The 21,866-nt window shown below is 45.4% G+C and overlaps 1 protein-coding gene and 1 non-coding gene across 2 annotated transcripts; both read left to right on the top strand.

The window, feature by feature from the left end:
* The first annotated feature begins 401 nt into the window (after positions 1-401).
* Sumo2 (small ubiquitin-like modifier 2) lies at positions 402-12,961 on the top strand. The gene is made up of 4 exons (NM_133594.2): positions 402-582; positions 1,985-2,116; positions 6,145-6,216; positions 12,298-12,961. The coding sequence occupies exons 1-4, from the start codon at positions 562-564 to the stop codon at positions 12,358-12,360; spliced, it is 288 nt and encodes a 95-aa protein (NP_598278.1). The 5' UTR covers positions 402-561; the 3' UTR covers positions 12,361-12,961.
* A 1,016-nt stretch (positions 12,962-13,977) lies between these two features.
* LOC120093044 (small nucleolar RNA SNORA19) lies at positions 13,978-14,109 on the top strand. Its single transcript, XR_005490896.1, has one exon. It is a non-coding gene; the product is annotated as a small nucleolar RNA SNORA19 (small nucleolar RNA).
* Positions 14,110-21,866: the final 7,757 nt, after the last annotated feature.

The following is a 21,866-nucleotide window of genomic DNA, read 5'->3' as shown; positions in this document are numbered from 1 at the left end:
TTGCATTTGTCCTACTGAACAAGAGTTTTTTTCCTCAGAGGCTGATGCTGCTTTTTTGATGTAGGTGCCCCCTTCCACGTGGAGCTGGCCTTTCTCGACCTAGGCTCAACTCACATCTAAGGCCACAAGCCTTCCTGTCCTCGCCGAGGACCAGCAGGAAGCCATTTTGATTATGCTCCACTACAGAAGGAGGACAATACAGCCCCGCCCAGAGCCAGGCGCGCCCCCGCGGCGGGATTGGTGCGCGTGTCCGCGCCTCTTCCCGCCGACCTGGCGGGCGCCTGGCCCAGGCGGCGGAGGCGCGGGCCGTGGGGGGGTAGGAGGGGTGGTTATGTAAGCGTTGCGCGCTCCCGCGAAGCGGCAGCCAATGAGAAGCCCCGGCCACTCGTGCTCGCGCACGCAGGGCGGGGGGAGGGAGCGCACGACGTGCGCGCGCCCTCTGCCTCGTCCACCGCTGCCGCCTCCTTCTTCTGCCGCTCCTGGTGCTGCTTGTGTGCTCCTTCAGTGCGGACCTGGTGCCTCTTTTGTGAAGCGGCAGCTGAGGAGACTCCGGCGCTCGCCATGGCCGACGAGAAACCCAAGGTGAGCTCCGGGCGGCTGTGTGCGCCTCGCCGTGCGGACCGGTGGGTGGCGCGGCCCAGGGTCCGGCCGAAGCCCGCCGCGGGCTTCCCTGCCTGCCCGGGGCCCCCCACGGGGCCAGCCGCGGCTCAGGCCCGGCGCTCCGCGCCATTTTCCCCTCTCGCTCTCTTCCTCCCGCCCGCGCCCGAGGAGGCCCGCCGCCCTCCCCCGCCCCCAGGCCCGCGGAGCGCGCGCGGCGCGAGGCGGGCGGCGCATCGCGGGAGCCCGCAGGCCCGGCGGCCCCGCGCTGGTTCCTCCGCGGCGCCCGGCGCGTGTGAGAAGAGCGTTGGGCGCGCGGGGCCCGGGTCGGCGGCGGCGGCGGCGGGAGTCGTGCGGCCCGGGGTTTCCCTCTCGGGGCGGGGGCCACGCCGGATCAATGGTGTGTGCTCGGGCAATCCCGAATGGGAGATTCCGGAGTCGGTCCCGCTCGAGGCCCAAGGGGCCCGCGGGGGAGGGGCAGCGCCGCTCCGCCGGGCGCCCAGAAACCCGCACCCTGGCGGGAACCATGTGGCTTGTTGTGGTTGGAGGCTTGAGGTGCGAGCAGAGACACGGGCTCAACTTGAAATCGCGCCCTCGGAGGCACGGGAACAGTTGGCTGCGGAAGAGGGGATGAGCATCAGTCTCCGGGCACCCTCTGGCCCCGACTCTTATTTCGAGGGGGACAGGGGATGAAGAATCCTTGGACATAAACATTTGATTTTGCTGAACTGCGGTTTGGGTCGCAGCGTACGGGAAGATTTGCACGAAGACTGTATTTCTCCGTGACAGCAAAGGAGAGGGCGAAAATAAGCTCTGAACTAAAAATGAAGCAGTTAATACAGTCGAACGTTAATCTGCCGATGTAAAAAGGGAGAATCGGGATGTCCCTCAGTTGAGAGCGTTCGTTTTGTTTTTTAAAAGATACGTTCGTTTCATATGGTCATTAAGCAGAGTTTGCTAACTTTATCAAGAAGGTAGGAGTGAATTTTGAAATCCAAGGTATGGTCTGCCCCTCTCTGCCCCCAGTAGTTGTATTTATAACGCTTTGAAGAGAAAGGAGACCGATGTTGATGGGAAGCAACAGATTTTGGCCGTGACAGGAAATAATGCCATTTTAGAAAATTTAGCCTCAAAAGCATTACAGTTAATGGAACGAGGTTGTAGTGCGTTGTTGCCATCGCTAGTGCCAGTGTTTGTGTAACAACCTTGTAACACTTTCTGCAGGGTTTCACATCTTTCAGATCAGCGGCTGGAAACAGCTGTATGCTGTTTGAGAGAATGAGAGAAACCTGTTGATTCTGACGCCTTTGGGCCTGCTGCTGCTTCTGCTTCTAAGGTGTTTGTGTTTCACATTTTCCAAATTACACTCTTATTTTTCTTTCAACAGGAAGGAGTCAAGACTGAGAACAACGATCATATTAATTTGAAGGTGGCGGGACAGGATGGTTCTGTGGTGCAGTTTAAGATTAAGAGGCATACACCACTTAGTAAACTAATGAAAGCCTATTGTGAACGGCAGGTGAGGAATCTATAAGTGTACTCCACCTAATCCATTCACACAACCGAATTAGGAATGGGAATAGACCAGCACAGCAATGCATGACTTTTGGTTAAGGTGCATGTGATTCTATTGTACACTTTCCAGGTAGGTTTAGTATTACGATTCTTGTGGTAAACCAGTAACACTTAATAGATCATAACTGTAAGTTCCCAAGGAGATACAACTATGCTTTCATGAGGGAAAAGGTGTATTTAGACATTGCATTCTGTCAAAACTCTGGGTGTACACATCTTTATTCCTAGCACTGGAGGCAGAGGCAGGTAGATCTCAGAGTTCCAGGCCAGCCTAGTTTACAGAGCTAGTTCTAGGGCAGCCTGGGCTACACATAAAAACACATCCTGTCTCAGAGAGAGAGAGAGAGAGAGAGAGAGAGAGAGAGAGAGAGAATGAGAATGAGAATTTTAGCCAGTTTCAGTTTGGGTGTTGCAGTTTTTCTGAAGCATGTTGATTCTAGCCTTCAAAAATTTTTTTCCTCAATAATTGGAGAGCTCATGGCGTGTGCCGAGCCAGATTTGTGTATCCTGAGGAAGTTGCCTACCCAACCCGAGAGGTTAGGAAATTTTGATCATTTTTGAGTAAGGCATGAACACTTTTCCTTTTATATTACAAGGAAAACTCTTACAGGTATCAAGAGGAAATAGAAAATTCTCTTTGTGACTTGGGTGTTGGGTTTTAGTTGTTTCCCTCTGCAGCTGTCTCCTGTGGAGCACTGGCTGCCTGGAGGATGCTATCTATGTAGAGGAGACTGGCCTCAAACCCAGGCAGTCCTCCAGCCTTTTCCTACTCATCACTGGGATAGCAGGCCGGACTCATTCTCTTGATTTGGACAAATATGGAAAGTCGGTGCAAGACTTACTAGAGCTTCCTTTGGAATGATAAGTTAATATGGCAAGGGGAACTTTAAAGATGGCAGCTCTGTTTCCCACATTAGTTCATTAGCTGCGGTAATAGCAGAAGTAGGATTTTTTTTCGTTAACTAAGATGTGAAAATTGTGGAATTCATTCTGATTTTCAAGACGGCCTTATTTGTGGTCAGATTGGCCTTGAAGTCTGTACTCCAGTGTTAGGGTCAGCCTCCCTTTGTAGATTACAGGTGTATGCCATCATATTTTCTGTTTTATGCCCCCTACAGTTCCTGTGTTAGCATTCATTTTATTCATGTCTAGCCCGAAACTCAGAGATGTATTTGTCTCTGCCTCCTGAGTGCTGGGACCAAAGGTGTGTGCCACCACACTGGCTCATTGCACATTTTACACTCCTAACTTTTGTTGAAATCTTCCTAACGAATTAGTCAACAAAGAAATTTGGGGAAGGGGCCTTTTGAGGTGGCTCTGCAGGCCTGATTGTATCTAGTTTCTGAAACCCACAGGAGGAGGAGGGACCACTGAGTTGAAGTTGTCCTGGGAACTGCCTCTGCTCCTACATTGTGGCACATACGTACCCTCACACAGAACAAGAGTAGAGTCTTAACATGCTAGACAAGTAGTCTAATAATGGTCTGCTTCCCAGCACTCAGCATGCTTCCACACAGACACTTAGTAAATTGAGGGATTAATGTGGGGAATAGACATAGTGCAGTGGTAGACCATTTGCCCACCATGGGAAGGCCCAGAGTTCAGTTCCTGGTAAGAGAGGGGGTTAGAAATGAGGTTTATTTTGTGTCGTCTTCCTTGAACACTTATCACTCATAGGTTTCTTATGTTTTCACTTGTTTAGAGTAGGCTGCATAGCTCCACAGTATGTAACGTTGAATTGCTGAAAGTGCTGTGCCTAGGATTATGGACATACGTACCACAATTTAAGACAGGATTCCTACACAGTGAATTAGTCTGCAGCACAAGTTTGGTCGTTTAAACGGTTATGTTTTAAGATTTTTAAAAACTTTAAATATTAGTTATTAGAAAAGTAACGCAAGGTACGTTAACACAACCCATAGTTCAACATTCAGCAAAGCTGAGGAGGGAAGAGTACAGGGAATCAAGGCTAGTCCGGCTATATAGCAGCAAGGATTTGTCTGATAAAAAGGGAAGCAGACCTCTTTCATTCTCTTTCTCCTCTCTCTCTCTCTCCTCCCCTCGCCCCACCTCCCCATGGCGACTCCCCTGACCTCAATCTTTGGGGCCAGTAAACTTGCCAGAGAGCGGCTTCCCAAAAAACCTGGCTTTAATATAATCTAAAGGGGGGAGGGCCGAAGAAACGGTGTGCTGGCTCAATACTGAAACCCCAGCACTTGGGGCTGAGGTGGTAGAATAGTCTTTTTTTTTTTTTTTTTTTTTTTTTTTTGTTCTTTTTTTCGGAGCTGGGGACCAAACCCAGGGCCTTGCGCTTCCTAGGTAAGCGCTCTACCACTGAGCTAAATCCCCAGCCCCTAGAATAGTCTTAAAAGTCGTCTGTGCTAAGTGGCTGTGGCACACAGCTCCAATCCCAACAGTCGGGAGGCAGAAGAGTTCAAGGTTAACCTGCTCTTTACTTCTGGGACATCCAGGGCTACACAGAGGAGAGAAACCTTGTCTCAAGGAACAAAAGAAAGGGTCTGGGTGGGGGTGGGGTGAGAACCTTAGTCTTTCTATACCTAGATTTTTATTTTACTGTTGGTAGGACTGGGTATTTAACCTAAAGCCTCTTGCATGCTGAGCTATCACTTTTTAATTTCAATTAAGAGGGAGTTACATGTGTCACGTAGAGCAAGTCCAGGACAGCCAGGGCTACACAGAGAAACCTTGTTTTTTGAAAAACCAAAAAAGAAAGGGAGGAAGGGAGAGATGCTGGCTCAGTGCATAAGAGCACTGGTGGTTCTTCCAGAGCACCTGGGTTTAGTTCTCAACACCTTATGGCAGCTCACAACTTTCTGTAGCTCCAGTAACAGATCCAAAACCACCATACAGGCATATATGCAGGTAAAACACAATGCATACAAAATTTAAAAAAAAAATTTTAATGAGTGGTGGTCCTGGACTCTGTTGATAGTTGCCTAATAATGCACAAAGCCCTGGGTTTCATCTGCAGCACTGAACAAATTTGATCTAGCACTAGAGAGGTGCAGACTGGATTAGGAAGTAAAGTGTCATTCTCTACTACTGTAGAGTGGGTTTGGGGGCTGCCTAAGACCCTGCCTCTAAAACCTGAAGAAGGTTCATGCTATTAAAAGTCTAATTTGTGGTGTTAAAGATAAAGCCTCAGCTTCCGTCCTTACCACCAAAAACCCAGAACACCCAGATGAGTTGCAGGCCAGATTAATCTTCATCACCAGGCCAACCAAAGCTTTACAGTTAAACCGTCTTGGTTTTTGCCTTGATTTCCAATGCTCGTGATTGCTGTGTTCCTCTGTATCTATTAGACCAGGCTAGGAGATGATCCTGCCTCTGTGTCCCCGGTGCTGGGACTGTAGGCCACATCATTACTTGGGGGAGTCAGTTTATTCCATCCATGTTCATGTGGGTCTCAGCTATTGAACATGGGTTGCCAGCTTGCATGGCAAGCCCTTTACCTACTGAGCCATACTGCCGTCCAGACTTGATTTTTACCTCTAGAAATCTTTCTGAAATCCCCATTCTGTACTGTTGAGGCCAAAACGGTGGGATCCTTGGTGTTATTAGATCTGTCAGCAAATGCTGACCTGTGCTCCCATCTGTGTTGATGATAATGGCCAGAAGCCATTGACTACTTGGCTTATGACAAACACTAGGAGGTGATGTAAAAGTGAATGCCCACATCTTGAAAATTTAGTTTAAAAAATGAAATGCCGTAATTCCCGCATTGTGTTTGGTGTGTTTTGTGTTTGTCATTTTCAGGTGGATCTGTATCCTACGCTAGTCTCATTCGATATTCTGAGTGCGCGTGTGTGCCATCTTGGTTTTGGAATAGGGTCAATAAGAAACAAAATGTTTATCTGCATAGGACATGTTAGCTTATTGGTGAAATTTTATGGATATAAAAAGAATGAATTTTGAGTGATTTTATGCTATTCGCTTTTAATCTCTTGTTAGGGTTTGTCAATGAGGCAGATCAGATTCCGGTTTGATGGGCAACCAATCAACGAAACAGACACACCTGCACAGGTAAAACTCTACTTTTAGGAGAATTATGTTTTATGTGTGTTTGCAAATTTCCATGCGTGGGCATGTACAGAGGCTGGTGAGAAGGACATCAGGTGTCCTGCTCTACTGCTGTAAGCTTTACGCTTTGAGACCTGTTGCTGATCCTGAAGTTGGCTCCACTCACTGTCTCGGGAATCCAAGTTCAGATCCTCATACTTGATGTTACCCACTAGTCTGTCCAGCCTTGGTGTTCTCTTTTTATTTTGTTTATCCAGACAGGATTCTTCTGTGTAACCTTGGCTGACCTGGAACTCTGTAGAGTAGGCTAGCCTAGAACTAACAGATCTTCCTGCCTCTACATATCTGTCTCCCAAGTGCTGGGATTATTTTTAAAGCAGCTTTGTCTATGAATTTCAGTCCTGGAATATTGTGCCTTTTTTCTTTTAATAATTGTACCAAATGATGGGTTTCATTGTGGTATTTTTTCCCACTCCTTTTATCTTTTTTTTTTTTTTTTTTTTTTCCGGAGCTGGGGACCGAACCCAGGGCCTTGCACTTGCTAGGCAAGCGCTCTACCACTGAGCTAAATCCCTGACCCCTTCCTACTCCTTTTAAAGAACTGATTAATTTTATGTGTTCCCTTTTTAAAAGAACTTAACTCACATTTTTATGTGTTGTGTATTTTGCATACATGCACATGTATGTACCATGTATGTGCTTAGTGTCCGAGAAATTGAGAAAAGGGGGCATTGAATCCCAGAATAGAGTTATGGATTTGTACCCTGCCATATTGGTGTTGGGACTTGAACCTTTGCCCTTTGCAAGAGCAGCTTAACCTCTGAGCCATCTCTGCAGCCGGTCATTGGCATTTTCATGCATACTTGTTTTGTTCATTCTTCCTACAGTGTCTGCTTTTCCTTTTGTTTATGCAAAGTTTAATTTGATTGTCTTGTATCCCAAGCTGGCCTGGAACTTGTATAGGTTAGGACAGGATTGGGACTACTGATTGTCCTGCTTGTCCTTTCTGAAAGCAGAGATAACAAGCCTACAGGCCCATTTTTTTTTTTTTTTTTTTTTTTTGGTTCTTTTTTTCGGAGCTGGGGACCGAACCCAGGGCCTTGCGCTTCCTAGGCAAGCGCTCTACCACTGAGCTAAATCCCCAACCCCCTACAGGCCCATTTTATGTATGTGAATACACTGTCGCTGTCTTGAGACATGCCATAAGAGGGCATCAGATCCCATAATAGGTGGTTGTGATTCACCATGTGGTTGCTGGGAATTGAACTCAGGACGTCTGCAAGAGCAGTTGGTGCTCCTAACTGCTGAGCCATCTCTCCAGTCCAGTTTTTATTTTTTCTAAAGTATATGTATGGGGAAGGTAGCAGGTACACATGAGTGCAGATGCCCCTGGAGGCCAGAAGGTGTCAGATACCCCGGGCTGGAGTTGCCTGTCGTGAACTGCCTGTCCTGGATGCAGAGAAATGAGCTTTGGGTCCTCTGCAAGAGCAGCAAGCTCTTAATCACTAAGCTACCTCTCCAGTTCAATTATCATCTATTCTTGGCTCAATCTGTCCACTCTCTTGCTCTTGTTAGCTGGGTTTGACTATATAAAGGTGACGCTCTAAAAACATGAACTTAATTATTAAAGGTGATGCTCTAATCTCCCCTAATTTTTGATAGCATTGTGGGTTCCCTGCCCCTCGTAATTGTACAGTATATGGTTGTCTATCTAAAGCATTGTATCCTCCTCTAAAGCTTCCCTTTACAGCTGGGGTGCAGGGGGGGGACTATGGTTCACTGGAAAAATTTTTTTTCTCTTAGAGTATGTTTTCATTGTATAGGCTTGGCTGCCCTGTACCTAGCTTGAATGCCTGCCTCTGCCTTGTGAATGTTTGAACTAAAGTCGTGCATCACCACTACTCAGCCTTACCTCACCAAAATTCTTGTGAGAATAGAAGCTTTGATCTTGGGGTTAGGGATTTAGCTCAGTGATAGAGTGCTTGATAAGGCCCTGGGTTTGGTCCTCAGCTCCAAAAGAAAAAAGAAAAAAAAAAGAAAGAAACGTTGATCTTTTGGGGCTTTTCACTTTTAATTTTTTTGTTTGGTTTTTGGGGTTCTGTAAAGGTGGTGCCTTGCCCTCCTGGAATTTACAGGAGCGGGCATATAACCAAGCTTCATCTTTCTTTTGTTTTTTTGTTTTTTTCGGAGCTGGGGACCGAACCCAGGGCCTTGCGCTTCCTAGGTAAGCGCTCTACCACTGAGCTAAATCCCCAGCCCCTTCACCTTTCTTTTGAGACAAATCTATGGCATCTCCTAAGCTGGTATTGAAGGACACTGAGCAGATCTCCAAGGATCACAAAGTGTGATCCAGTGCTTGATTTGAATTCCATCTTTAATTCTCCAATTAAAAGTTGGAGGGAAGGGGGCTGGAGAGATGGCTCACTGGTTAAGAGCACTGACTGCTCTTCCAGAGAACCTGAATTCAATTCCCAGCAACCACGTGGTGGCTCACAACCATCTGTAATGGGATCTGATGAGGACAGCTACAGTGTATGCATACACATAAGAAAATAAATAAATCTTTTTTAAAAAAGTTGGAGGGGAGCTGGGTACAGTGGTGAACTGCTCTACAGAATGTTTTCTGGAATAGCCAAAGCTAGACATAGCCCTGCTTCTCACACACACGCATGCACGCGCGCGCACACACACACACATACACACACACACACACACACACACACACACACACACACACACACCCCAACTAGAGGGGAGCCGGCTAAAGCTGTGGCCCAGCAGTTAAGAGCACTTGCTAATTTTGCACAGGAGACCGGGGATTGCTTTCTAGCACCTACAGGCTCACAATCTTTTGTATTTCCAGTTATGTGTAATCTAATGCTCTCCTCTGTCTACAGCGGACACCAGGTTCACCTGTAGTGCATATACACACATAGGCAAAACTCATGCATTCTTTTTTTAAAAGGAAGGGGGTTTCAGAAAGATGGCTCAGAGGTTAAGCACAGTGTTTGCTCTTCCAGAGAACCTGGGTTCAATTCCCAGCACCCAAATGGCAGCTTACAACTCTTTAACTCTAGTTAGAGGGAATCCAACACGTGCAAAAATAAATAAACTAAAACCATTGCACATAAAATAAAAATAAATCATTGATAAATTAAAGATGGAGTGTTGGTACTAACTGCTCTTCCAGAGGTCCCTGGTTCCATTCCCATCAATCACAGGATGGCTCACAGCCATCTGTAACGGGATCTGATTTCCCTCTTCTGGCATGCACCATACATAGAACACTCACACGTAAATAACTTTTTAAAAAGGTGAGTGAATCATAGCAGTTAAGGGCCATGGCTGTTGTTCAAGAGGACCCAGGTTTCTTTCTCAGCACCCACAGGATGGCTCACATGCATCTGTACTTGAGTAGTGATGTGTATACCTGCATGCTGACAAAAGGTTGATTCTTAGCTGGCCATGGTGGTATACACCTGTCCTAGCACTTTAGCAGTGGAGATAGGCAAATCTGATAAACATAGGGAGTTCCAGAATGGCCAGAGCCTGAGTGAATCATAGCAGTTAAGGGCCATGGCTGTTGTTCAAGAGGACCCAGGTTTCTTTCTCAGCACCCACAGGATGGCTCACATGCATCTGTTCTTGAGTAGTGATGTGTATACCTGCATGCTGACAAAAGGTTGATTCTTAGCTGGCCATGGTGGTATACACCTGTCCTAGCACTTTAGCAGTGGAGATAGGCAAATCTGATAAACATAGGGAGTTCCAGAATGGCCAGAGCCACACAGAAGTCCTGTTTCAAATACCCCCTCCCCAAATTAGACACACAAAGCTTTTTTTTAAATGAAAATAGTGGAGAGGGCTATATATGTTAGTTGTTGAGGTGTGGTTTTACAGGTAGACATCCAAGACCTGACATATCCAAGTTGTAGTCAGGAGAATGCTGAAGCAGCTCTCACCAGTGCCGGTCTCCAGTTAATGTGTTTTAACTGTAAGGAGATACTGTTTGCTTGTAAATGAAGGCAAAACTCATCTATTACCCTGGAACATTGTGAAATTTTCAAGTTGAATTTGAAATTCAAGGTAGGATTGTTTTCTTCTGCTGTCATCATCGTAAGACTTTAGAAACTTCTTTTACATTTTTTGTGTGTGTTCCCAGAATGCAAAGCTTTTGCAGGGCAGTGGTGGTTCACACCTTTAATCCCAGCACTTGTGAGGCAAAGGCAGGTCAACCTGAATTCAAGGAAAGCCAGAGCTACACAGAGAAACCCTGTTTCAAAAAAGTAAACAAACAGGGGCTGGAGAGATGGCTCAGCGGTTAAGAGCACTGACTACTCTCCAGAGGTCCTGAGTTCAATTCCCAGCAACCACATGGTGGCTCACAACCATCTGTAAAGAGATTCGATGCCCTCTTCTGGTGTGTCTGAAGACAGTTACAGTGTACTTACATATAATAAATGAGTAAATCTTAAAAAAAAAAATAAACAAAGAACCAAAAAACTTGTAGCCCTGTAGTGGTGGTCCATGCTTTCAATCCCAGGCTGGGGCAGAGGAGCTCTAAGTTCAAAGCCAGCCTGGTCTACTGAGCATTTGTGTTCCCAGAATGAGTTTTGGGGCTTATTTAACTCGGGTTCTCAGATTTAACAAGCACCTCTACTCACTCAACCATCTTACCAGCCCATCATTTTGAGATAGGGTCTACTTGTTGTATAGCTTGTCTGCCTCTCATTACGTAGTCCAGTCTAAACCTGCCCTCCTCCTCCAGCCTTCTGGGTACTCAGGTTACAGGTACACAACATGGCTCCACTGGTACAGCCACAGCTGTGGTCAGTCAGTATCTTAGCAGCTGCTGTTTGGTTTGGTTTGGTTTGGTTTGGTTTTTGTTTTTTTTTTTTTTTAATGTTTAGCCAAGTATCGTGGAGATAATGAAGTTTCTTATAGACTATTAAATATAGTGCCTAAGTACCCTTTTTTTACGTGTCCAAAGGATGTGGTTTTTATTTCTTTTATAAGTTTTAGGACATAACATTTTCCATGTACCCTCCCCCAAAACACCCCCCTAGAGTAGCTCATGTGGCCCAGACTGGTACAGACATGTCTTGTTGAGGATGATCTTAAGGTGTTTTTTTTTGTTGTTGTTGTTGTTTTTTTAAGCATGTGTGTGGCAGGGGGTTGTGGGGAGAAAGTCAGGATAATTTCAGGCTTCGATTCTCTTTACACTGTTCTGGAAAGTTAAACTCATAGTCAGGATAGGGTAGTTGGACTTGCAGGGCAAGCACTGCTGCCCACTGAGCCACCTGGCTTGCCGTAAGACAATTCACTTTCTACAGCGTTGCCAGTGTGTTAAGGCCTTACTCTGGATGCAGAGGCAGCTGGATCGTGTGAGTTTGAGACCAGCCTGGTCTCTAAAGTGAGTTCCAAGACACATACAGATGCAAGAATACAATTTATTAGTGTGTAGTTTGGGGCGTTTGCTCTTTGAGATGGTCTCACTGTATTCCTGGCTAGCTTGGAATGTTGACCAGGCTAGTCTCAATCACAGAGATGAGCCACTATGCTTGGCTACTGCATAATTTCAAAATTTTGATTTTGGTCTAATACTTTCTTTTGAGGGTATTTAACATATATGTTATTTCCTGAGAATATTGTATGTGTTTATGACATTTAACTTATTAATCTTTAAAAAAGATTATTTTGAAGACTGGGTATCACATATGTTGTATTCTAGGCTGGTGTTAGAGTCTAGAGTCTCAGTCCCCTGGAGTGCTGATAGTACAAGTGTGTGTGTGGCCATGCGCAGTCATGATGATGACTGGCCTGGTCAGAACTGTTTCAGTTGCAGTACTTGGCACACTGAAGGTTGGTTTGTAAGCCTTTGAGACCAGCCTGTGGCTGTCACTGCAGTCATTTCCCTTTCTTGACCTCCATAGTGCTGGGGTTTGAGGCAGATAAGACTGATGTCTATAATAACAGTGAAGCCTGGGTGGTGTGGGACATGTGCTTTCTGTAAACTTAATATGAAAACTAGACATTTATAATTTGTCCTTAATGGTCTTAAATTTGTCTTCTTTTCTGTGCTAGTTGGAAATGGAGGATGAAGATACGATTGATGTGTTCCAGCAGCAGACAGGAGGCGTCTACTGAAAAGGGAACCTGCTACTTTACTCCAGAATTTTGTTATAGACCAAGAATACATTCTCAATTAGAAAGCCGCAATTTGGTCCCGCCACATCCTGACTACTGCAGTATAGTTTCTCTCCTCTTTCATTTCCCTGTCCTCATTTCTTTATTGTACATAAGTAACTGGTGTGTGTGCACAAGCATATTGCTCTTTTTTTCTTTTCCTTTTTTAAACTAAATGGCCGATGTTCTGTTTTGGTTACATCAGATGGAGACAGTCTGGGGACAGTTCTGGTTCTGTGACAATATCCCCCTTCTCCACTAGTGGCATGCTCAGTCAGCTCCTATCTCTCTATCCAGTAAGTTATTTTGCTCTCATTGTTTTAACAAAAGAATCCAACAACACAAAATCCTCGCATACCTTGTTCGATTGGAGAATTTTAATGTTTTTCATTTATCATTGTAAAACCAAGGACAATTTTATAACTTTTTTGTACGTAGCTGTTACATGTAGGGCAATCTGTCTTTAAGTAGGGATAAATTACTCTTGAACAAAATGATCCTAGATAGTTTTCCCTTCAAGTCAAGCGTCTTGTTGTTTAAATAAACTTCTTGTTTAAAATGAGCTGTTCTCTTTATTCTGAAGAATATTAAATGGAAATGTTTTAAGTCCAGGTATATTGGCTCACACCATTAATCCTAGCACTGGGAGGTAAAGGCAAAGTGGATCTTCTGAATTTGAGGCTAACCTGGTCTATGTAGCCTCAACATAGTTCCACAACAGCCATAGCTAAAGAGACGCTGTCTGAGAAAAACTAAAGCAAAGTTGGGGCTGGGGGTCACATGCCTTTAGTCCCAGCACTTGAAGCAGAGGCAGGCATGGAACCTGGTCTACATGGTGTGTTTCCAAAAGACTAGGGCAACGCATTGAGCTGTTAGCCCATTAAGATAAAGGATGGGGGGCTGGAGAGATGGCTCAGTGGGTAAGAGCACTGATGCTCTTCCAGAGGTCCCAAGTTCAAATCCCAGCAACCACATGGTGGCTCACAACCATCTGTAATGGGATCTGATGCCCTCTTCTGGTGTGCCTGAAGACAGCTACAGTGTACACATATACATAAAATAAATTTAAAAAAAAAAGATAAAGGATAGGGGAGGCCTTGGACGGGTTTGGTTCCCAGCATGCATTGGGTACTCACAACTAATTCTGGTTTGGCAAATTAGACTGACACCCTTCTCTGGCCTCTGAAGGCCAAACAAGCATTGTACACAAAAAAAATCAGTGCACAAGACAGGGACTTAGATCTGAAGAAAAAATTAAGATTTTTTTTTTTTTTAAGATTTTATGAGAGTACACTGTAGCTGTTCTCAGACACACCAGAAGAGGGCATCATATTTCATTCCAGATGGTTGTGAGCCACCATGTGGTTGCTGGGATTTGAACTCAGGACCTCTGGAAAAGCAGTCAGCGCTCTTAACCTCTGAGCCATCTCTCCAGCCCCCCCCTTTTTTTTTTCTTCCCAGAGCTGAGGACCAAACCCAGGGCCTTTCGCTTCCTAGGTAAGTGCTCTACCACTGAGCTAAATCCCCAGCCCCAGAACTCCTGTCTCTTAAATGCTGAGATTAAAGTTATGTATCACACTGCACATTTCATTGACCTGCTTTCCTTTGACTGTGTGAGCAGTGTTAATTCTTATGTGCTATACTAATAGTTGAAGGTTCATTAGCAGAGTAACTGCATATAGTAATTCTGCCAGTCCCCTTCAGACAAAAAAAAAAAAAAAGGTATCACCACACCCGGTCTGGTTTTTAATTAAATACATTTTATTGTGTGTATACATTTATTGTGCGTGTGCTGCAGTGTACCTGTCAGGGCAACTGGCCAGAGTTAGTTTTGAGTTCGTTTTCTTTCCTGTGTAGGTTCCTGGAATCAAACTCAAGGCCTTTGCAGCAAGTGTCCTTACCTGCTAAGCCATCTCACTGGTCCATTATTTTCATGAGAAAGTGGCCAGACATAGTTGAATGCACCTGCAGTCCTAGCACTCAAAGCAGGTGGATCTGATCTACATAGGATGCAAATTTTAGGACTGCCAGGATCATACCATACACCCTATGGGGGTAGGGAGTGGGCGGGAGGGCGTAGAGTTGGCCTTGGCTCATGTTTGAAATGATGTTTGAGTTCAGTCAGGATCGGGCCTGGGCTATATGGTGATAATCTTACCACCCTCTAAAAATGATCACTGGTGTAATTTTAAATTTGAGGTGAGAATTAGGTCTGTAGTAGAATACTTAGAACAGGAGGGCCTGCCTAGGTTTGAGCCTCTGTGTTGACTAAACAATGGAGATTTAGACCCAAGAATTTAGAGCATCCTGGTTGATGCTGTACCGGGCAACCTGAGATACAGTAAAATCCTGTCTCATCTCAAACAGTCTCCTGTATTCCAGGCTGGCCTTTGTGTAATTTACTATGTAGCCAATGATGACCACAAATGAACCTTTTGTTGTCTTCCTATAGAGCATCATGGATTAAACTATACTGTAGACCGTGGTACTGGTCTAAAGCAGCCTGGGTATTGAATCCAATACTTAATAAATGCCAGTGTAACTATCAACTAATCTACATTCCTAGCCTTTCTATCTGCTGTTCATGTATATTTCTTAGGAGGCCTGGATGGCCTGGATAATACTGTGTAGAGCAGCTGCCCTTGAACTAAGACTGCCTGATGTGTGACAAAACTTCTGGGGAGACCCACAATAGACCAAGTATGGAAGTCACCAAAATCCAGTGTGGTGTGCCAAGTTGAGTTTTATGGAGTGAGTTTACAGGAATATGAATGAGAGGTTACTTACAGAAGTAGAAATGAGTTAAAGACAGTTGCATCACCAAAATCCATCACAGCTCACAAACCTGGGATAGTGGAGCAACATAGAGTACAGCTTGCTGTTTCAGAATAGCCTTTCCAGGAACTTCAGTTGATCTACACCTCTTACAACTTAGCTGGGCTCTTTTCTGTTTCAGGTAGCTAGCCTTAGAGAGACTCTCAGCTTTTGTTGCTTACTTTGGTAGGGGGAGGGGCCTGGTGAATCTGGTCAGTTTCAGGAACTTCCTGAAACCATTTTGAGTTGCTCTAGTTTAAAGAGTTTTCCAGCTGAAGAAACTATTTGAATCTCAGGAAACTGCCTCAGCCTCCCATGGGTTGCGAGGTGTGAGCCGCTTTACCCCAACAGACTTCTAGTTGCACTACCAACAAGAATGAGAAATATGCTCTGGTGAGATAGGCTGCAAGAGGGAATGCTAGTCAAGTTTGTTCTTTTTAGCTGGCAAGGTTGAAGTGAGGGTAGCTCCAATGATGTGCTCCTCAAACTTCCTGCTCATATTCAAAGGTGGCTCTGTAGTATGATGGCTTGCAGAATGACCATGAAACTGTGAATCTGGATCCACATAACAAGCTGAATGTCCCACACATGCCTGTAACCCCAGCAGTGTGATTGGGGTACGGGGTTGGGTAGGATCACTGGAGCTTGCTAGCTGCTGGCTTAGCCAGGAAAATGAGGACTTCACAGGAATAGGCAGGTTGATGCCAAGGGGCATCCATAGGGCACTTTAGCTTTCTGACTATTGAGGCGGGGCTCGGAAGGTTGGTGTGCTATGTGTGGGAAGGGCATGTGTTATGGTGAGACTGGTATTAAGAACTCCTTGGGTGGGACATAATTAGAACACAGTGGAACAGGTTGGAATTTAATCTGTTGTTTGGAATGTGGAGTGTTATTTCCCTGTAAGCAGTGGCCTGTGAGTACAAGATTGTTTTAGGATTTAGTATGCTCTTGGGGCCTTTATGGAACTTCAAAGTCCAAGAACTTTTATGTGCTTGTTTTTTGTTTTGTTTTGTTTGTCTTTATGATTAATGTTTTATTTATTTTTACTTCTTTGGTTTTTGTAGGACTGGGTTTCTCTGGGTAGCCCTGGATATCCTGGAACTCACTCTGTAGACCAGGCTGGCTTGGAATTCAGTGCTGGGATTAAAGGTGTGGGTCACTGCCATCTGGTCTTGACTTGTTTTTTTGTTTTTGTTTTTTTAATGTGTTTGAGGGGCTGGGGAGATGGCTCAGCGGTTAAGAGCACTGACTGCTTTCCCAGAGGTTCTGAGTTCAATTCTCACAACCATCTGTAATGGGTTCTGATGCCCTCTTCTGGTGTGTCTGAAGACAGTGACGGTGTGTGTACTCATATAAATAAAAAAATAAATCTTTAAAAAATGTGTTTGAGGGGTTGGGGATTTAGCTCAGTGGTAGAGCGCTTGCATAGCAAGCGCAAGGCCCTGGGTTCGGTCCCCAGCTCTGAAAAAAAGAAAAGAAAAAAAATGTGTTTGAGTGTGTGCATGTGTACATGTATGCACACCACATGAATAGAGGCGCCTGTAGAAGACAGAAGCAGCCCTGGATCACCTAGAATTGTAGTTCCAGAAGATTGGGAGCCGCCATGTGGGTGCTGGGAGAACTGAGGTCCTCTGCATGAATATGTGTTCTTGACGGCTGAGCCCTCTCTCATCCCTATTTTCACTTACTGCTCTTTTAGAGAACCTGGGTTATGCTCCCAGCTCCGACAACCATCTGGACCTCCCTGGACGTTTTAGAGTAGCAGTTCCCTCTTCTGACCTCTGGGCGCCAGGCAGGCATGCATTGCACAGACAAAAACACTTATACACATCAAAAGATACAGAAAGACAGACAGACAGATAGATATAGACAGGTGGATGTATGGATGTGATACAGACAGACAGATAGATATAGACAGGTGGATAGATAGATGGAGACAGACAGACAGATAGATGAATAAATAAGTCCCAGCTTGGGAAGCAGGAGACTCAGAAATCCAAGGTTGTCAGGCAGTGGTGGTGCACACTTTTTTTTTTTTTTTTCTATTCTTTTTTTCGGAGCTGGGGACCTAACCCAGGGCCTTGCGCTTGCTAGGCAAGCGCTCTACCACTGAGCCAAATCCCCAACCCGGTGGTGCATACTTTTAATCTCAGCACTTCGAAGGCAGAGGTAGTAGGCAGATCTGAATTTGAGGCCATCCCGGTCTACAGAATGAGTACCGGATAGCCTGGACTACACAGAGAAACCTGTCTGGTTTCATCAACTATAAAGTGAGCCAGTATTCCAAATTCATCCATAGAAGTGCGACAAGATGGGAAGGAAAGGGTTGTTTGCTCTGTTTTTGATGGTGTTTAACTCCTGCCTCCACCTCCCAAGTTCTGGGGCTACACAGACGGTACCACCAGTGCCCTCTGCCCTGCAGCTTTCACAGCTGGGTTTTGCCACTGACTTATTTCAGAGGAAATAGCAGGGCAGTACCTAAAAGCATTGATCTCTGCTTTTGGTGAAGACACAGCCAAGAAAAGGACGGACAGATGGTTACTAAATTTGGCTTTAGCAGGGATGCGTGGGACGTGTTTGAGGAGGGGAGGTTAACAAGTGACACATTTAGATACCCTCAGTGGTGGATCAAGAAGTAAATCGTGCCAGAGCGGTCTGGAAAACTGCACGAGCCAGCCCGCTCTACCGACGGCAACAGAGAGAAACCCTGTCTCAAAGCAAACAAACAAAAAACAAAATAAAAGGAAAAAAATATCCCTCATAGCTTCTGCCACCACACCCTGCTTATGATTCTTAAAATAGAGCCAGGCCTTTATGGTGCTGGAGAGGGAGATGCAGAGGTAGGATCTTCAAGTTCAAGGCCAGCCTGGTCCACATAGTGAGTTCCAGGATAGCCTAAGCTACATAGCGAGACCCGTTCTTACAACACCAAAAAAAAAAAAAATAATAATAATAATAATAATTCACTTTTAAAACCACTGCATTCTATAACCCATCATGTTTCACACCACAACCAAGGAGTTAAGATGAAAATAAGCAGTTGCTGCGCTCTTCATGACTTCTCTCTTCTGACTCAGCAACTGTTCAGTGTTCCCTAGAGCCAAACTGCTTTTCCCAGTACTCAAGCTGTCGTTTGTCATTTAGAAACTCAAGCTCGCCAAGGAGCCCACTCTTCCCACAGTGGAACCCAGGACCCGAGGCACGGGCTCTCTCAGGTTTTGAGAACACCACATTTTTTTTCCAACACATTACTTTTTGTTTTGTTTCGTTTCGTTTTTCAAGACTGTTTTTCTGTGTATCTCTGGCTACCCTGGAACTTGCTCCCTAGAGCAGGCTGCCCAGAGACCTGCCTGCCTCTGCCTCCAGAGTGCTGGGATGAAAGGCGCGCCATCACGCCCGGTTTACATTTACTTATTTTATCTGTGTGCGTGTGTGCATGTGTGGCTGTATGCATGAACCCACATGTGGATGAAGGTCAGAGAACAATCTCCGGGAGTTGGTTCTCTCCAGCATTTGGTGCCTGGGGATTGACCTTGAGACTTCAGGCATGGCGGTGGTACCTCTGCCCACTAGGCCATCTTGCCTGGCTCTAAACAAATACTCCTCCTATTCCTTACAGCTCAAAACACGGTAGCAAGAGGTAACTTCTCTTCATCGCTCAAAGGCTGTCTGGTTGACAGGGCGGTGTACCTTTTTAATCCCAACATCCATGCAGGAGACTGAGGCTGGGAAGAGTCCTGGCTAGACATGAAATATCCTTTTTGCTAGTGCAGTTGACACAGACATGGGTTGGTTGTACTTAGAGAAGGGAGTTCTGGTTGTCTGTGAAAGCCTGGAGGGAGATTAGTTAGGCAAGACCGCTGAAAACACTAACCAATTGCCCGAAGGGGACCACAGGAAGAGGAATGTTGTTGAGTTTTATGTTTTAGGGTACAGAGGACGGGAGACATCTACTTTCGGGGCTTAGGTTTGTCATGAGGAAAGTTCATCCTGCAGCTGCCTACATGCTTTTACCTAAGGCTTTGCCTATTAAGATCTTTGTACCAAGGGGCTGGGGATTTAGCTCAGTGGTAGAGCGCTTACCTAGGAAGCGCAAGGCCCTGGGTTCGGTCCCCAGCTCCGAAAAAAAGAACCAAAAAAAAAAAAAAAAAAAAAAAAAGATCTTTGTACCATCCTGCAAGTCCTCCAAGTGTTGCCTGCATTTGTTGCAGGGATAAATTTACCCAGACAGGTGGAAGAGTCATGACTTAAGAGTTAGAAACAGCTGCCGCGTCTCTCTCTGAGAGATGAGGCCATTCCTTCACCAGGCATTAGCCAGCTTGAAAACAGCCTCCGAGACCATCACTGCTCCTGTGCCACCCATCAGAGCTTAGAGAGTAAGATTATAGTGTTTTTCCGTGTGTTTGTTTTTACGTTTTTTGAGGCAGACTAGGCTGGGCTCAAACTCACTGAGATCCTCCTACTTCTGCCTCCAGAGTGCTGGGATTAAAGGTGGGCTGGCTAAAAGATGAACACTGAAGAGATTCCATTCTTTTCCAGGAATGTTGGCATAGGCCTTTAATTGGTAGGTAGAGGCAGGCAGATCTCTATGAGTTTAAAGGCAGCCTGGTCTACAAAAGGAATTCTGGGACAGCCGTGGCTATATAGATAACATTTAAAACAAAATCAACCCCCCTGATTTCAGCACTTTTCCTGTTACTGATTCTTTGATTGTTAGGTGTCCCAATGAGACTCATAGTAGGTCTTTTTTTTTTTTCTTTTTTTCAGAGCTGGGGACCGAACCCAGGGCCTTGTGCTTGCTAGGCAAGCGCTCTACCACTGAGCTAAATCCCCAACTCCCCCCCCCCCTTTTTTTAAAGGCAGGTCGTAAGAGTGATTCCCAACCCTTAAGAAGATCGTCCTGGGCTGGAGAGATGGCTCAGAGGTTAAGAGCACTGTCTGCTCTTCCAGAGGCCCTGAGTTCAATTCCCAGCAACCACATGGTGGCTCACAACCATCTATAATGAGATCAGGTCCTCTTCTGGCCTGCAGGCATACATGCAGGCAGAAAGCTGTATGATCTATCCATAATAAATAAATAAATATTTAAAAAGAAGAAGATTGTCCTATTGCAAAAGATCTCATTGTCATCCAGAGGAGTGGACAGCAGAAAGATTATTTGGGGGCATGGGGAAAACTGTTATTTCCTAAACGTTGGTCAGGTTAAAGAGCATATTTAAGGTTTTCATTAACCATCTACCCTGCGTAGCAGTATTGCCCTATACTGCTGAGGGGTAGGGAGGAGTGTTGGTGTAATCAAACACTGGGAAGGTACTAAAGCTACAGCAGCCAGGTGTGAGTTGATGGTGTAGCACAGGCTAACTCAGTAATTCTTTAACTTTTCATTCATTCGTTTTTGCTTTTTTCTAGACAAGGTTTCTCTGTGTAACATTTGGCTGTTCTAGATTCTTTTTTTTTTGTTGTTGTTGTTGTTCTAGATTCTTTTAGACCAGGCTGGCCTCCAACTCACAAAGATCTGCCTGCTTCTGCCTCCTTAGTGCTGGGATTAAAGGTGTGCACCACCACTGCCAGCTTCTTCTTTAGCTTTTAAAAAGATTTTTATAAGGGCTAGAGAGATGGCTCAATGTTTAAGAGCACTGAGTGCTCTTCCTAAAGGTCCTGAGTTCAATCCCCAGCAACCACAGCTCACAACCATCTGTAATGGGATTTGATGTCCTCTTCCGGACAGCTACATTTACATACATTAGATAAATAAATCTTTAAAAATCAAAAAGATTTTTAAAAATGTGAGGGGTTGGGGATTTAGCTCAGTGGTAGAGCGCTTGCCTAGCAAGCGCAAGGCCCTGGGTTCGGTCCTCAGCTCCAGGAAAAAAAAAAAAAAGAAGATAAAAATGTGTGTGCACGTTATGCATGAATGTGCACTCTGTGGTCCCTGGTGCTCATGAAACTAAGAAGCCTTGTGGCTGCTCAAAGCAACCAACGCTGTTAACCACTGAGCAAGTTTTCCAGCCAGCCCCCAGCCCCATGCCTTTTTTTTTTTTTAACCTTTTTAGTTTTATTTTAGAGATGGGGTCTCTATGTAGCGCTGTGTGTCCTGGAACATTGTACATGAGGGTAGCCTTGAACTCAGAGAGATCTCCCTGCCTCTGCCTCCCTAGAGCTAGGATCAAAGGTGTAGTCGGGCTACTGTGTACCCTGTCTTCCCCCCCACCCCTTTTTTTTCTTTTTCTTTTTTTTTCCCCGGAGCTGGGGACCGAACCCAGGGCCTTGAGCTTGCTAGGCAAGCGCTCTACCACTGAGCCAAAACCCCAACCCCCTTACCCCCCCTTTTGGGGGGGGCTAAGAAATCTCGCTTCTGTCTCCAGGGTGAAAAAAAGATTCCCTCCCCACAGGGTTTCTCTGTGTAGCTCTTGCTGGCTGGAACTCGGAGATCTACCTGTCTCTGCCTCCTGAGTCCGTGTGGGGACTAAAGGGTTAAAGGCATGTGCCAAGGGGCCTGGCAAAAGACTTCTTTATTTTGTGTATATGTGTGCCTGTATGTTACTGTGTCCAGGTCAGATCCCCTGGAACTGGAGTTACGGTTTGGAGCTGCCCTGAGAGTGCTGGGTACTCTGCGGTACTAAAATTATTTATTTAATGTATATGAGTACACT

Source organism: Rattus norvegicus, chromosome 10 (genome assembly GCF_036323735.1).
Source record: "Rattus norvegicus strain BN/NHsdMcwi chromosome 10, GRCr8, whole genome shotgun sequence".
NCBI lineage: Eukaryota > Metazoa > Chordata > Mammalia > Rodentia > Muridae > Rattus > Rattus norvegicus.
The sequence above is the reverse complement of the archived record's forward strand: the minus strand, read 5'-3'. Positions and strand labels throughout refer to the sequence as shown.